General features: G+C 42.8%; 1 protein-coding gene across 1 annotated transcript in view; it reads left to right on the top strand.

The window, feature by feature from the left end:
- LOC128851157 (uncharacterized) overlaps positions 1–15,253 on the top strand; it is a 45,401-nt gene that overhangs the window by 25,418 nt on the left and 4,730 nt on the right. Inside the window, exons 9-10 of the mRNA XM_054057885.1 lie at positions 2,753–2,857; positions 10,550–10,600. Coding sequence (XP_053913860.1) covers positions 2,753–2,857; positions 10,550–10,600 — 156 coding nt within the window. The remainder of the gene's footprint in view (positions 1–2,752; positions 2,858–10,549; positions 10,601–15,253) is intronic.

Below are 15,253 nucleotides of genomic sequence, written 5' to 3'. Positions count from 1 at the left end.
CTCTGAGCATGAGTTCTGAAGTACTGCCTATCTGAAGATACCTCTGAGTACTGCTAGGAAGTAGTTGGTTGTGGGTGCTGTCAGGCCTGGGACATGCATCCTGCTATGTGGGTGCTCTGTTTGTTCCCCTGGGTGCTCTCCTGTTAGCCGAGGAAAACAGCAGGTCTTCCTGACCACAGTAACAGGTTTGGTGAATGTGATGTTGTCCAAACAGACGGATTTGATTTGTCGTCCTGCTCTAGCTGTAGTGCGCAAGTGTAGTACCCAAGAATTTGTATTCCTCTGTACCCAGATTTTCTATTTTTGATACTGTTATCTAGATAATCTCAGGTTCATATGAAATTCAGCCATTTCTTGCATAAACCTCCCCGTAACCACCTGTGAGATCCTCATAACACTATGCCTTTTGTCAGCTTCTCATGTTGTTACCTGTCAAGCTTAGGGATTTCTCTTGCAATGCCTAGTGTTTTTCCACACCCTATTCACTTAACTCACCCTCAGGCCAGGGCACAGATAGCAGCCTAATAGTTGTGCGTGGCTTCAAAAAATAAGTACAGGCCAATGACATGTAGGATGTTTGATACCGTTGGGCTTTGGTTTAGTTTTATTTTTTCCAAATGCACTGGGATTCACTGCAGGGAAAGAAAAGAAGAAATAACTTTTTTGCACAATTTTATATCCTAACAAAACTAGAAGTGCAGTTATTCCTCAAAGGTCTACTGTGGTCACCAGCTGCCTAAAGAATCATAGAATCACTAGGTTGGAAGGGACCCACTGGGTCATTGAGTCCAGCCGTTCCTAACACTCCCTAAACCATGCCCCTCAGCACCTCATCCACCTGTCCCTTAAACACCTTCAGGGATGGTGACTCAACCACCTCCCTGGGCAGCCTATTCCAGTGCCCAATGACCCTTTCTGTGAAAAAATTTTTCCTAATGTCCCAAATACATCTGGGTTTATTATAAACTATGTTTACGGTCAAAAGGGACATGGATGCCTTTGATAACTAAGGACCTGGAGTTCTGTCTTTGTTTCCCACTGCCCTGTCTCTGGCAAAATCGTAGTTTTCGTGTTGCTTTATTATTTGTAGGGATTTTTTTGGGAAGTGGGGTGAGCTTTTGCCTCTTCTCAAAGGTCACATGTATTGAATTTGGTTTAAAAACCCCAATATTCTTGCTTTAGGTGATAAGAACTTCTCTTTGCTTCTGTTGTGTAGCAGAATGGCATCCTCCAGTGTGTTGCCTAGCAGTGGATGAGACTTGGCATGGGTGTGTCTGGCTGTAAATGATGCATGTTCTTCACAGCTGGCTGAGAATTTGTAGGATTTTGCTATTGCTATCATTACTACAATCTAAAAGATGTTGAGTTTCAGGTTTCCATGTAAGGTACGTGTTTTCTTAGGTTTTGAGACATTAAATACAGGGATCTGTTACTCTGACGAGGAGTATCACTATGATTACTTACAGTTCTTTTGTCTAAAAAATAAGCTATTTTTCCTATTTTCTGGTTTTGTTCTTTTCGCTTTCCATGAAACATGAGAGTTATGAAATGTGCTTTGTCAAGCATGGCTTAAGTGCAGTGGAGCAAACCAAAATAGTCTATATAATATTCCATACAGCATTGGATAGAGCAAATATTTTTTTCCCTTATGTGATCTAATTAAAGAAAAAAAAGAAGATTATGGAATTATCCTTGGGTTTTTTTTTTCTTAAAGGAAAATCAGAAAACCACTCCCCACCCAAATTCAGTTTTTGAAAATGTTAAAAAGTTTTTTTTCCCCTTCTATAAATAACTACTCAACATAATGAAAAAGATGTTAAATACAAGAGTCTAGTCAGAGAGAATTTTACCTGCTTCTAGATTTTTTTTAAAGACATGTAAATAAGTCATTGCTTTAGAGTTTAAATAAGAGATGGCTTGAGGTGAAAGCATGAAAATGAAAGCTTTGCTTTGAATAGTGTTTTTTTTGTTGTTGGAGCGTCATAAAATACTGCTAGTAGTGCCAATGCATCTATAAACCAAATATATTCCAGGCCACAAATACTTTTTGATTATAAAATATCCTTGCTTAGACACATATAGCTAAAAGCCAAAGATAGTATCAAAGTTTTGGCTGCCTTTTTAGCAAAGGTGAGAGGATCCCAAGCTTGTTCAAACTGGATTGTTGAAAGATGATGCTGCAAGAGAATGTATTTGGCTTGTTTTATGTTGAACTTTCCTCTATTTTTACATGTAGTCAATGTACATTGTATTTAGAATTTTGTGCACCTGTACACATGTACATAGAAACCCAAAATGTCTAGATCTGTTTATAAAGACAAGACTTAAAATGTTTACAAAGCATCCTCTAGTTTCCTAAGAATTAAACATTGTTAATTTAGATGAAAAATACCAGGGGTTTATTCGTGAATTGTTCCAGTGCTGTTATTTATTGGCAACATATATTTCAAACTTTTAATAAAACATCATGTATAAATCTTTCTAGTTCTGCCATTTATAGCCCATCTTTCTGTCAGCTATAGGAAAATTAATGTTCTTTCCTATGTATGATGTGGTATATGGTTCTCTCCTCTAAAACGAGGATTCCAGACTGAAAACTAGGTGACTGCATGCTGAGAATATCTGTTTCATTTTGAGTCATGCTTCTTGCATACAATCTTATTGTCCATCCACAGCTATGCAATAGAAAATATTCTTTTCCTCTATGGAACTTGTTAAATTGAGAAACTTATACTTTATTTCCTTTTTCAAGAGGACATCTCTTTCTCACCACCATTGCTGTTTTGTTATGGAAATCAAGATGAGCAGAAACTGGCAGTCCTTCCCTTATGCATGGCATATCCAGACCCTGCTATATGTGAGTCTTCATGACTGTTCTTAGAGCCTGGTCCTCAAAAGCATTGTTAGCATGGGATTTTCAAGCTCCATTTGATTGTGTTTATTCATAATGTTGCAAATGTTGGCGGGGTAGCCCTCTATGTCAAAGAGTGCTTTGATACTCTTGAACTGGATTATGGTGAGGACGGGATCGAGTGCCTATGGGTTAAAATCAGAGGAGCCCACAAGAAAGGGGACATTGTGATGGGAGTCTGTTACAGACCACCCAGCCAAGAAGAAGCTGCTGATGAGCTCTTCTATAAACAGCTGGGGACAGTCTCTAAATCTCTGCCTCTTGTCCTTGTGGGAGACTTTAACTTTCCGGATGTCTGCTGGGAGTACAATACAGCAGAAAGGAAACAGTCAAGGAGGTTCCTGGAGTGCATTGAAGACAACTTCCTTGCACAACTGGTTAGCGAACCAACAAGGGAGGGTGCCTTCCTAGACCTGCTGTTTGTGAATAGGGAAGGTCTTGTTGGGGATTTGACGGTTGGAGGACGCCTGGGATTAAGTGATCATGAGATGATAGGGTTTTCAGTTCTAGGTGGGATTAAGAAGGGGGTTAGCAAAACAGTCACATTAAACTTCCAGAGGGCAGACTTTGGCCTGTTCAGAAGGTTGATTAGCAAAGTCCCGTGGGAAACAGTCCTTCAGGGCAAGGGAGCCCAAGAGGGTTGGGCGCTCTTGAAAAATGAAATCCTAGCAGCTCAAGAGCAGGCCATCCCTGTGTTCCGGAAAAGGAGCCGGCGGGGGGAAAAGCCAGCTTGGTGGAGCAGGGAGATCTCAAGATGCGTCAATAAGAAGAAGAAGCTCTATGTATCTGGAGGAAAGGACAGGCATCTTGGGTGGACTACAGGAACGAAGTGAGATCGTGCAGGGAAAAAATCAGGAGGGCCAAGGCCCAACTAGAATTAAAACTCGCTAAGTCTGTGAAAGACAACAAAAAGTCTTTCTACAAGTACGTTAACAGGAAAAGGAGGACGAGGGAGAATATCCAGTCTCTAGTGGATGCAGAAGGAATAACAGTGACAGGGGATAAGGACAAGGATGAGGTACTAAATGCCTTCTTCGCCTCAGTCTTTAATAGCAAAGAAAGTTGTTCCTTCTGTTTACAAATCCAAGAGTTAGAGGGGCAGATTGAGGCTCCCGTGATCCAAGAGGAGGCGGTTAGAGACTTGCTTGCCCAGCTAGACGCCCACAAGTCTATGGGGCCGGATGGGATCCACCCAAGAGTATTGAAGGAGCTGGCGGATGTCCTTTCCAAACCCCTATCCATCATCTTCCAGAGGTCCTGGCTGACTGGGGAAGTTCCACTAGACTGGAGGCTGGCTGATGTTGTGCCCATATACAAGAAGGGTTGCAGAGAGGATCTACAGGCCTGTCAGTCTGACCTCAGTGCCAGGGAAAGTCATGGAACAGGTAATCTTGAGTGCTATCATGAAGCACATGCAAGAGAACCGGGTGATCAGGCCCAGTCAACATGGGTTTACAAAAGGCAGATCTTGCCAAACTAACCTGATCACCTTCTATGACAAAATCACTCGACTACTGGATGGGGGAAAGGCTGTGGATGTAGTCTTCTTGGACTTCAGTAAAGCCTTTGACACAGTTTCTCACAGCATTCTGCTGCAGAAACTGTCAGCCTCTGGCCTGGACAGGCGCACACTCTCCTGGGTTGAAAACTGGTTGGATGGCCGGGCCCAGAGAGTGGTGGTCAATGGAGTTAACTCCAGCTGGAGGCCAGTCACAAGTGGAGTTCCTCAGGGCTCGGTACTGGGTCCAGCCCTGTTCAATGTCTTTATCGATGACCTGGATGAAGGCATCGAGTGCACCCTCAGCAAGTTTGCAGATGACACTGAGCTGGGAGGAAGTGTCGATCTGCTGGAGGGTAGGGAGGCTCTGCAAAGGGATCTGAACAGGCTGGACTGCTGGGCCGAGACCAATGGGATGAGGTTTAACAAGGCCAAATGCCGGGTCCTGCACTTGGGGCACAACAACCCTATGCAGCGCTACAGACTGGGTGAAGAATGGCTGGAGAGCTGCACGGAAGAGAAGGACCTGGGGGTGCTGGTTGACAGCCGCCTGAACATGAGCCAGCAGTGTGCCCAGGTGGCCAAGAAGGCCGATGGCATCTTGGCTTGTATCAGAAATGGGGTCACCAGCAGGTCCAGGGAGGTTATTCTCCCTCTGTACTCAGCACTGGTGAGACCGCACCTTGAATACTGTGTTCAGTTCTGGACCCCTCACCACAAGAAGGATGTTGAGGCTCTGGAGCGTGTCCAGAGAAGAGCAACAAAGCTGGTGAGGGGGCTGGAGAACAAGTCTTATGAGAAGCGGCTGAGAGAGCTGGGGTTGTTTAGCCTGGAGAAGAGGAGGCTGAGGGGAGACCTTATTACTCTCTACAACTACCTGAAAGGAGGTTGTGGAGAGGAGGGAGCTGGCCTCTTCTCCCAAGTGACAGGGGACAGGACTAGAGGGAATGGCCTGAAGCTCCGTCAGGGGAGGTTCAGGTTGGATATCAGAAAAAAATTCTTCACAGTAAGAGTCATTGGGTACTGGAACAGGCTGCCCAGGGAGGTGGTGGAGTCGCCTTCCCTGGAGGTGTTTAAGGAACGGGTGGATGAAGTGCTTAGGGACATAGTTTAGGGAGTGTTAGGAATGGTTGGACTCGATGATCCAATGGGTCCTTTCCAACCTTGTGATTCTGTGATTCTGTAATTCTGTGAAATTAGAGATACTAGAACAGAAGTAAGCAGTAAATTGCTTGTTATTCTGCATTGGGTCTATGACCTAGGAGTTGCTGCCTTTAATTTTCTCTTCTTCACAGGCTCTCTCTCACACTGATTCTAGTCTTCTCTGTTAACATTGAGTTAGTTTACTGTGAGTGTTAATTTTAAAGACACATTGCCTCAAAGTAAGCACATCCCTAGAGACTTTTTTTTGCAGAACAGTACAGTTATTATTTCCTACAGTTGCCACTTAAAACCAAGTGACAGTTCAGAGAAGTGGTAATTAAGCCCATAGTAGTTACATATTATTTTGTGGTAGTGTTCACATCTCATGGTGCAGTAGTGGATGATGATCATAGAATTATAGAATAGCTTGGGTTGGAAGGGACCTTAAAGATCATATAGTTCCAACCCCCCTGCCATAGGCAGAGACATCCCACTAAATCAGGCTGCCCAAAGCCCCATCCAACCTGGCCTTGAACACCTCCAGGGTTGGGGCAGCCACAGCTTCCCTGGGCGACTTGTTCCAGTGCCTCACCACTCTCGTAGTGAAGAAATTTCTCTTTATGTCTAATCTAAATCTGCCCCTCTCCAGTTTATACCAGTTCTCTGTGGTCCTATCCCCACAAGCCTTTACGAATAGCCCCTCCCCAGCTTTCTTGTAGGCCCCCTTCAGGTACTGGAAGGTTGCTATAAGAACTCCTCTGAGCCTTCTCTTCTCCAGGCTGAACAAGCCGAACTCTCTCATCCTGTCCTGGTATGGGAGGTGCTCCAGGCCTCCGATCATCTTTGTAGCCCTCCTCTGGACCCGTTCCAACAGCTCCATATCCTTCTTATGTTGAGGATTCCAGAACTGAACACAGTATTCCAGATGAGGTCTTACAAGAGAGGAATAGAGGGGCAGAATCACTTCCCTCGCCCTGCTGGCCACGCTTCTTTGGATGCAGCCCAGGATACAGTTGGCCTTCTGGGCTGCGAGTGCACATTGCCGGTTCATGTCGAGCTTCTCATCAACCAGCACCCCCAAGTCCTTCTCTGCAGGGCTGTTCTCAATCACATCGTTTCCCATAGTGTACTGAAAATGGGGATTGCCCCGACCCAGGTGCAGGACTTTACACTTGGCCTTGTTGAACCTCATGAGGTTCTCAGAGGCCCACTTCTCCAGTGTGTCCAGGTCCCTCTTGATGATATCCCATCCTTCCAGTGTGGCAACTACACCACTCAGCTTGGTGTCATCAGCAAACTTGCTGATGGTGCACTCAATCTCACTGTCAATATCATTGATAAAGATGTTGAACAGCACCGGTCCGGGTACGGACCCCTGAGGGACACCACTCATCATGGATCTCCATCTGGACTTTGAGCCATTGACCAGTACTCTTTGAATATGACCATCCAAACAGTTTCTTATCCACCGTACCATCCACTCGTCAAGTCCATATCTCTCCAATTTAGAGAGAAGGATGTTGTGGGGGATCATGTCAAAGGCTTTACAGAAGTCTAGATAGATCACATCCATCAGTTTACCTGTGTCAACTGCTGCGATTACCCCATCATAGAAAGCCACCAAGTTGGTCATACATGGAGGAGGAGTTAAGTGTAGCACAGGCATCTGCTGTGGCACATAGCTTGCTCCTCTTGGTTGCAGCTACTAGAGCAGCCATATCATCACCTGGTGGCTGCTGGGCAAATGAGTGAGGTAGTTGGTTTCTAATTATGTGTATTGCCATAACTAAAGCCACTCCAATTTGGCAGGTGGCTTTTCCAAATGGAGATCTGCATGGCCCTGGGAGCTGAACAGATTTAGGGTCTGAAGGGCATCCTGGGGGCTGATGCTGAAGCAGATCAGTATGCGTGTGACAGAGACTCCTTTGCCTGCTGAGCTATACCAGCCTCTCTTTGTGGCTGGACAGCTTGAACCTTCAGCATTTCTGTAAGCATTTAACTTCACTGAAAGGAAAAGGGATGAATAGCAGAGTGTATGCTGTAATTTTTGCCACTGTTTATATTTTGGAAACTTTAGTGGTCCAAGAAACTATTTAGCTTTCTTATTTAGATTCCTACTTGTTACAGTGCTGATGTCTGCAAGAAAAATAGATACCACATTCAGCGGCATTTTGCATCATCCAGTTTTACTGGCATAAGGGAAGCACTTAAAAGTTTTTTGGCTTGGATAAGGCAGTAATATATCTTTTGCAAGTGAATCAAAATGATTAAACAAACAATATGTACAAATTTAGAGCAGGCATCTCTCATGCAGCCGACATGACATATGCTCTGAGGTTCCTTAACTGTAAGCTGTTCGTTCTTCTGAGTCTTGCCAATGTTTCTCACTCAAGCCACAGGCTCCAGAGAAACAGCTAAAATGGAAAACTAAGAGAATGAGTATATGAATAAGGAGAGAGAGAAGATAAATATATAGAGTAAAGTATAAAGTATAGAGTAAGGTTATTTGAGATGTAAGATTCATTGTGGCAGATCGGATAAGAAGTATTAAATATATTACTGGCTTTGTGTAGTTTTGAGTTTGCTGTGTTTGCCGTGTCTTGACAAACATTCCCACTGTTCTCACAGCTGAACAGCCTTGAGGGACAGGGTAGACATAATTCATCATGAGCAGGCACAAGCTGTCTAGGTCTCCTCACTGCCCATTAAATTTTTGTGGCCTGACACATTGAGACTTGTTGGAATGGGATATACTTGTTCACTTATACAGCTATATATCTTTATGGTTACTATCAAATTATCATCCTTGCTGATGCAACAAATTATTCTGGAAATGAACTGTGGGACTGAGAATAATAAACTTTCCTTTATCTCTTAACAAAATGGGCAGTGCTTCCCTATGCCTTGAAGTGGAAAAGCCTGCTGAGATGGTTTAAAACCTTGAAGCAACTAAATTGTAGGAAAAGAAGACACAGCCAGTCCAACATTTCTTATTGGTGTATATTGTCGTGGTAGCTGTCTAGAGCTTATAATAGAGAGAGTGGTATGCCTTAAAAAGGGAGATTATTTCCCCTCCTCATAGCCTAGGAGATATGTGACCCTTTTACAATGGTGATTATAGTGGCAAAAAATCACCCCAAACGACGAAAAAAAAACCAAGAGGAGGAATGAGGTTAAAGAATTGGGTCTTCCTTTATTCTAATGAAAATAATAAGTAGGCTGAGCAAATAAGTAGGAGAGCAAATGTTTTGCATTCCCACACTGAGTTCTAGAGTTGACTTCCCTGGAAAGTCTTTCCACATAGAAAGAAATTGCCCTCACCTTGCTGCCCTGCAGTGTTATCTGTGCGTTACTTAAAGCTCAGCATGCTTCACCCTGAGATTCCAGTGCTGCTACTCACTGAATTAAAATCTCATCCAAACTATGAATTTGATACAGGAGGTGACCAGCTTAGTTAACTGTTGATTCCCACCAACCCTCAGCTCCAGGTAGCACATTCAGGATGTGATGATTCTCGAGATATTTAACTCCTTGAGTTTTTATGTATTTTATGCAGGTCCTGCAGTGGTGGGACCTCATTTCTAAGATGGACCGTCAGGTTTCTGTGCCACTAGAAATGTTATAAATACAGGGTGAGCAGGAGAGATCCAAGTTGCCTGTACTTTTCCTCAAGACAAGGATATCCCCATGCTACCTAAAAATACTGTGGTAGTTGTGCTGTTCTTCAGTGTTCTCCCTTTTCAGCCCATTAGTAACTATGAAACTGCCATGCCAGTCCCTGAGAATCAGTGTGTCTTTATGGGCTGGTCTGTCCTACATCTGTAAGGTTTTTAAATGTGGTATGGGTTTTTTTCTAATATGACTTGCTTAATAAAATAGTAAAGGAAGAGGGAGAAATGCACAGGTGGCAGTGGCCAGCATAAATAGAATCTTACAAGGAGAGGTGCTTGCTTTGTAGTGTGCTGTGTAGGAGCTGCTGTTTAGGCTTTTAAGCACAGGCAGACGTAAATGCTTCTCCTAGTTCATAGAATCATAGAATAGTTTGGGTAGGAAGGGACCTTAAAGATCATCCAGTTCCAACTCCACTGCCATGGACAGGGACACCTCTCGCTAGATCAGGCTGCTCAAGGCCCCATCCAACCTGGCCTTGAACACCTGCAGGGATGGGGCATCCACAACTTCCTTGGGCAACCTGTGCTAGTGCCTCACCACTCTCATTGTGAAGAAATTCTTCTTTATGTCTAATCTAAATCTGCCCCTCTCCAGTTTATACCCATTACTCCTCGTCCTATCACTGCAAGCCTTTGTAAAAAGTTCCTCCTTAGCTTTCTTGTAGACCCCTTCAGGTGCTGGAAGGTAGTTATAAGGTCTCCTTGGAGCCTTCTCTTCTCCAGGCTGAACAACCCCAACTCGCTCAGCCTGTCCTCATACGGAAGGTGCTTCAGCCTTTTGATCATCTTTGTAGTCCTCCTCTGGACCTGTTCCGACAGCTCCATATCCTTCTTACGTTGAGGATTCCAGATCTGGACGCAATACTCCAGGTGGGATATCATAAGAGAGGAATAGAGGGGCAGAATCACTTCCCTTGACCTGCTGGCCATGCTTCTTTTGATGCAACCCAGGATATGGTTGGCCTTCTGGGCTGTGAGCACACATTGCCGCTTGTTACTTGTTGTGGTATGAAACTTTTTTTTTTTAAAAAAAAAAAAAATGTATTGGTTAGAGACAGCCTATCTGCTTGGAGAGCTAAACTTGACCTTGCACCTTCTAGATGAGCACATTTGGACACCTCAATAAAACAGCAGGACAAGACAGAAGTTTTGGCAGAGCCAGCAACTTCCTCTAGGCAAGGGCACTGTGGGTCAGAGAGCTGCTGGGCACCAGCCAGCTTTGCGTCGTACAGGTGGTCCTCTTTTATGTGTTGGTTATGTGTAGTTATTTGTGAAATGCTTTTCATTAAATGCTTTATTTCATTTGTCTTTGCTGACCCTTTCCAGGGCTTGTGGATCTATGTATCCTTGGAAAGAAGATTTTTAAACAGTCACAAGGTGAGAATGACTTCAAGTGAGCTGCTAGACAGCATGCGTCTGCTGCTTGTTTTATGCAGCATGTGGAGACCGAGCATAAGAGGCAAATGCATGAAGTCACCTTTTTATTTTTAGGTTTAGAGTAAGTATGTGTTTCTGGGAGGGATACTGAGTATAGGGGAGCTGGAATTAACATTTACTTTAGATAAGCTCTAATATTGACTAAAAATAGAAGTTGATTTATGTATTGTTGTAGACACCCTTCATCAGGATCCTGATGGTTTTCAGAAAGCCCTTTGTGGCTGCAGTAATGACATACTATAGTTAAGGAATCAAATAAACACAGTAGACAAGAGGATGTAAAAATAACTTCAGTTTATGTCCTTTTGGCAAGGTGACAATTAAAGTTTGCTTATATTTCATGTCACTGCTGCTGTCAACTAATTGTGAGCATAATTTGTGTAATGTATTGCACTGGAGTGCCAGGACTAATTTATCATGTGTCAGGGAAGACAAGGTAATTAAAAGTCTTATGTGATTTTGTGCCCACTGTGACCAGCCCAACCAGGTCCCATATTTTTTGGTGATGTTGTTGGGGACAGAAGCATGGCTTGCATTCACCTGGGATGTGCAGGTCTGTAAATGCACACAAGAAGGGTGGAGAAGCATCAAGTACTCATAATTTTTTCTCAAAGGATCTGCTTTTTCCTGAAATTGGAGTAAAGCTGAGCTTGGACTGTTTCTTTCATATGGAGGAGCCTCTACAAAACTCCTAGTCTTAGAGCTTGAGCGCAACCATCACTTTCTCCATTTTTGAAGACATCCCGACCCCTTTCTAATACTAGTAGTTCATCATCTCAGTGGGAGATGGGCTAGAAGTATGCAATTTTGTTTTCATAGAGTGATCCTAGAAGCGATTCAGTAGAAATCAGCAGTTGAATCACAAAACTGTCACATGAACCTCCAAATTTGTCTTCTTTTCTTGCTGGTCTCTGGGATGAGTGGCTTGTTACCGCCAGATTCCTCCCAGAACCTCTGTTTCACCAGGGCCAGTCACTGAAGTGTGTGAGTAATGTCACTCAAATAAGAGAGCCTGCTGTGTTGCCACAACTGCTGAGCTTCTCTCTTTACATTATTTGTATTGAATATTACTTGGGACTGCAAATTCCCTGGCTTAATTCTACTGATTCAAATCTAATTACATCTGAAAAAAATCTTTTCCTAGAGAGTGGGGAGTTTGAGGGGTTTTGAGGTGTTTCTGCTTTTTTGTTGTTGTTGTTGTTGTTTGGGTTTTTTCAATCACTAGCATCAACACAGCATCCTTCTTGCTATCTGGATGCTCAAGTCTAGTGTTTTTTCACATTATGAAGCTGGACAGCTATGTCTCTTCTGGCATTTACCATGCCAATGACAAGTCCTATGGATTCCCAGTTTACTTTTCTGAACTACTATGTGCAGCACACACCAAATTAAGCCAAAGCATAGTAGACATTTTAGAAATAACTAGGTCGCATAAAGGTCCTGTGTATCCCAAATAATTTGGTTAAGGGTCCAAGCTTTGAGTGCCCACGCACACAACTGCAAAAAGTGTCTTTTCTGTGTGGGCAGAACAAGTTTGGATCTTTCAGTCATGATAAATACGTTATTGTACACCTGAACTTTTCACACAAGGAGTGTATGATAGTTAACACGTGGAATAATAAACATTGAGTGGCCAGCTAATGGAAAGCAGATGTGCCAAGAACGCCAAGCAAAACGATTGAAAGCTGCAGTGTAAGCTGGACCTTTAATCAAGTGGCCAAAGCTCATGAAAGGACCAAGGGCTCAGACTAATAGATTTAGAAATGGAGGCAAAAAAGTAGAGACACCACTTTGATGTATAAACCAGTAACATTTAGTATCCTTTAGAAAAATGGTGGACTGCAAGATCCACCATGTGGACAGAGTTTTGTGACTTTCTCTTATCTAGTTTGCGTTTCCTACCTGTGATTTTTGTTTTGATATAATGAAATAAGATAAATGACACAAAATCCACTTGTATTTGACTTAACAAATTATAAACAGTCTAGCTCCATTAAAGCTTCTGGGAACCCTTCCCTGGGTTTCTGTGGGTTTGGTCCAGTCTGTTGAAAAGGACCTCTATCACTGGTGGTTCACTAAAAAGTGAGAGTCAATTAAATGAGGCAATCAGCAGTCTTTATAATTACATAACTCGTATCTTTGTCTTATGGTGTAATTTTGTAGAAAACTAAGACATCAATTTAAGAGCATGTAAGCTGGTATGATCTTTAAATCTAGTTAATTCCACTTAGATTTAAAACTCTTATTTCTGAAGATAGGCTAGGTCCTGGTTTATAATACTGTGTGTGTTTTGTAGGTCTTGTCTTCAGCTTGTCCTTGGAGTGTGGCCACAGCACAGCTACCAGAAAGGGTTGGCTGTCTGTAAAGCACTGGTTCCATAAACTGCTGTGATAGCATTGCTGAAATACAGACTGTGACGTGGCTTTCCTCTGCTTGCTTAGAGTAGACTCTAACTGTGCTTAGCACTTGAAATGTGCAGGTTGAAATCAGTGGGATTTTTTGCATGGGAAGTGATGCTTGCAGAATTTCATTTACAATTCATCCTTTCCACTGCAACATTGCAGCATGTTCATTTTCCTTATGAGATTGCTCCATTTTCCTGGGGATCCTCTAAGAGAAGTGGGAAGAGCTGCCAGAGCAACTCAGATACTGACTGGGGATAGAGCTAAGCAACTTAAGAAAACTGTGATAAGGATCCATTGTGTCTCTCTATCTCAGATACCTGAATTCTTGTCAGCCTTATGTTAATGTAGAAACTGCAGTTTTTGAGTCAGGTCTGATGCTGGACAAAGAATAGTAATCAGTAGGGGGATTAGATTTATCATTTCCCCTTGATGTGTGTCTCCAGGTAGCCTAGCACTTTTCCCAGAAGTCCAAGGGTGCAGTAAAGAGGTGGTCTTCTGGGCAAAAGAGATCTTTTGTGAAAACTCACATTTTCAGCATGCATCTCCTTTACTTAAAGTCTCTATGAGGTTATTGAGAAGATTATGGAGAAAAGATATGAGGGCAATGCCTTTTGAAAGCTAGTGACACATTGGTCTCCAGCCTATATGATACGCTCAACAGCCTCATTTAGTCTGAGTTTAAAATTCAGCCACAGGTGAGAACTCACTAATTAGTGAAGAAACATGAAGTTAGATGAGACTGAGACAATGCTAGCAAGCGATTAAGAGCATACGAACATTTTTAAGTATGGGGATATCCATGTGTTATGGTTTAGGACTACTGGATTTTTGGTTGCTTTTCAGTGATTGGTTAGGAGGTACTGGCAAGGGCCAGCTTTGGTGTAGTGAGCTCAGTATTCCTGGAGCTTCTCTGTACTCATGGGTGAGAGAGGAGTTCTATCTGTTGATGATTTTTCTGAAAGCCCAGCTTCAGATGCTCTGAATTGTCCTACTGGTGGAGCTTCACTTTTCGTTATCCATACCTCTTGTACCTTGATAACCTGTTCCCCTTCCTCACAGTGGTCCTGATGGGCATCTGTCAATGGAAACGGAAGAAAGGGAATTTCTTCATCATTTTGCTTAAGAGTTGGCTTGTGGGGTGAACACAGCTATTTTGGGGATAACTATCCAAGGCTCATTGTGTGTGCTTTTGGAATATGGTGTCACATGACTTGTTTTTTGATTTATGCATTTTTATCCACTGGTAACATATATACAACATAATGTATACACTGAGAAAAATAATACATAGAAGATTGATTACAGTATATTGCCAAATAAAAGTGGGAGTTCTCTTATTATGGTGATAAAAGCTTTTTGATCCATTGGTCCCTGGGCTGTGGTAATGAGATTCAATCAAATCCAAGTGAGCACATGATCTCACTGTTGTCTGTGTGAAATAAAACCATGTGGTGACAGGCCTACTAGTGAGACCAATGCTAGTGAAAAAAAGCAGTTCAAAAGAAGCCTCTGTGCATTTGTTTTACAATGTGTATGTACACTTTTAAATATATAATATGTGAACGTGCACAACAAGGTTGTAATTCTAACCACATGCAAACGTATGATGGCTGTTAGAAGATATGAGAGGCAGCCTGAGTCCCGCTTCACCCTAAGCACACGCTTGTCTTCAGGTCTGCCATTCAGTTCCCCTCAGGTCAATAAAGCGCAAGCATGCACTTGTATTTAAGCATGTAATTAATGAAGCACATAGCAGAGCTGAGTAGAGGCTTCTCAGTAGAGGTCTGTTACATGAGTATGAAAATGCAGAGAAGGAAGGAAGGAAGGAAGGAAGGAAGGAAGGAAGGAAGGAAGGAAGGAAGGAAGGAAAGGAAAGGAAGGAAGGAAGGAAGGAAGGAAACTATCAAATGGGAAAAATTTACCTGATTAATTTTTTTTTTCCTCTTACTTGGCTCAGGTTAATTCCTTCAGTTACCAGTACACAGCATATGATAAATGTTTTAGGAATATGTTTTACATTATGCAATACATTTTCATTTAGGCATAAATTGACCATAAATCAGGCTGAAATATGCCTCAATATCGAAAGCCAGGGCAAGCGTTTAAGTGCAAGGTTAATGCATGGTTTTCAAGGGGACAGAAAAATGGTGAAGCTGGATCACTAAATAAACTGGATTGCTGCTGACAC

The sequence above is a fragment of the Cuculus canorus genome, chromosome 2 (assembly GCF_017976375.1).
Source record: "Cuculus canorus isolate bCucCan1 chromosome 2, bCucCan1.pri, whole genome shotgun sequence".
Taxonomy (NCBI): Eukaryota; Metazoa; Chordata; class Aves; order Cuculiformes; family Cuculidae; genus Cuculus; species Cuculus canorus.
Note: the sequence above shows the minus strand (reverse complement) of the source record. Positions and strands in the feature narration are given on the sequence as shown.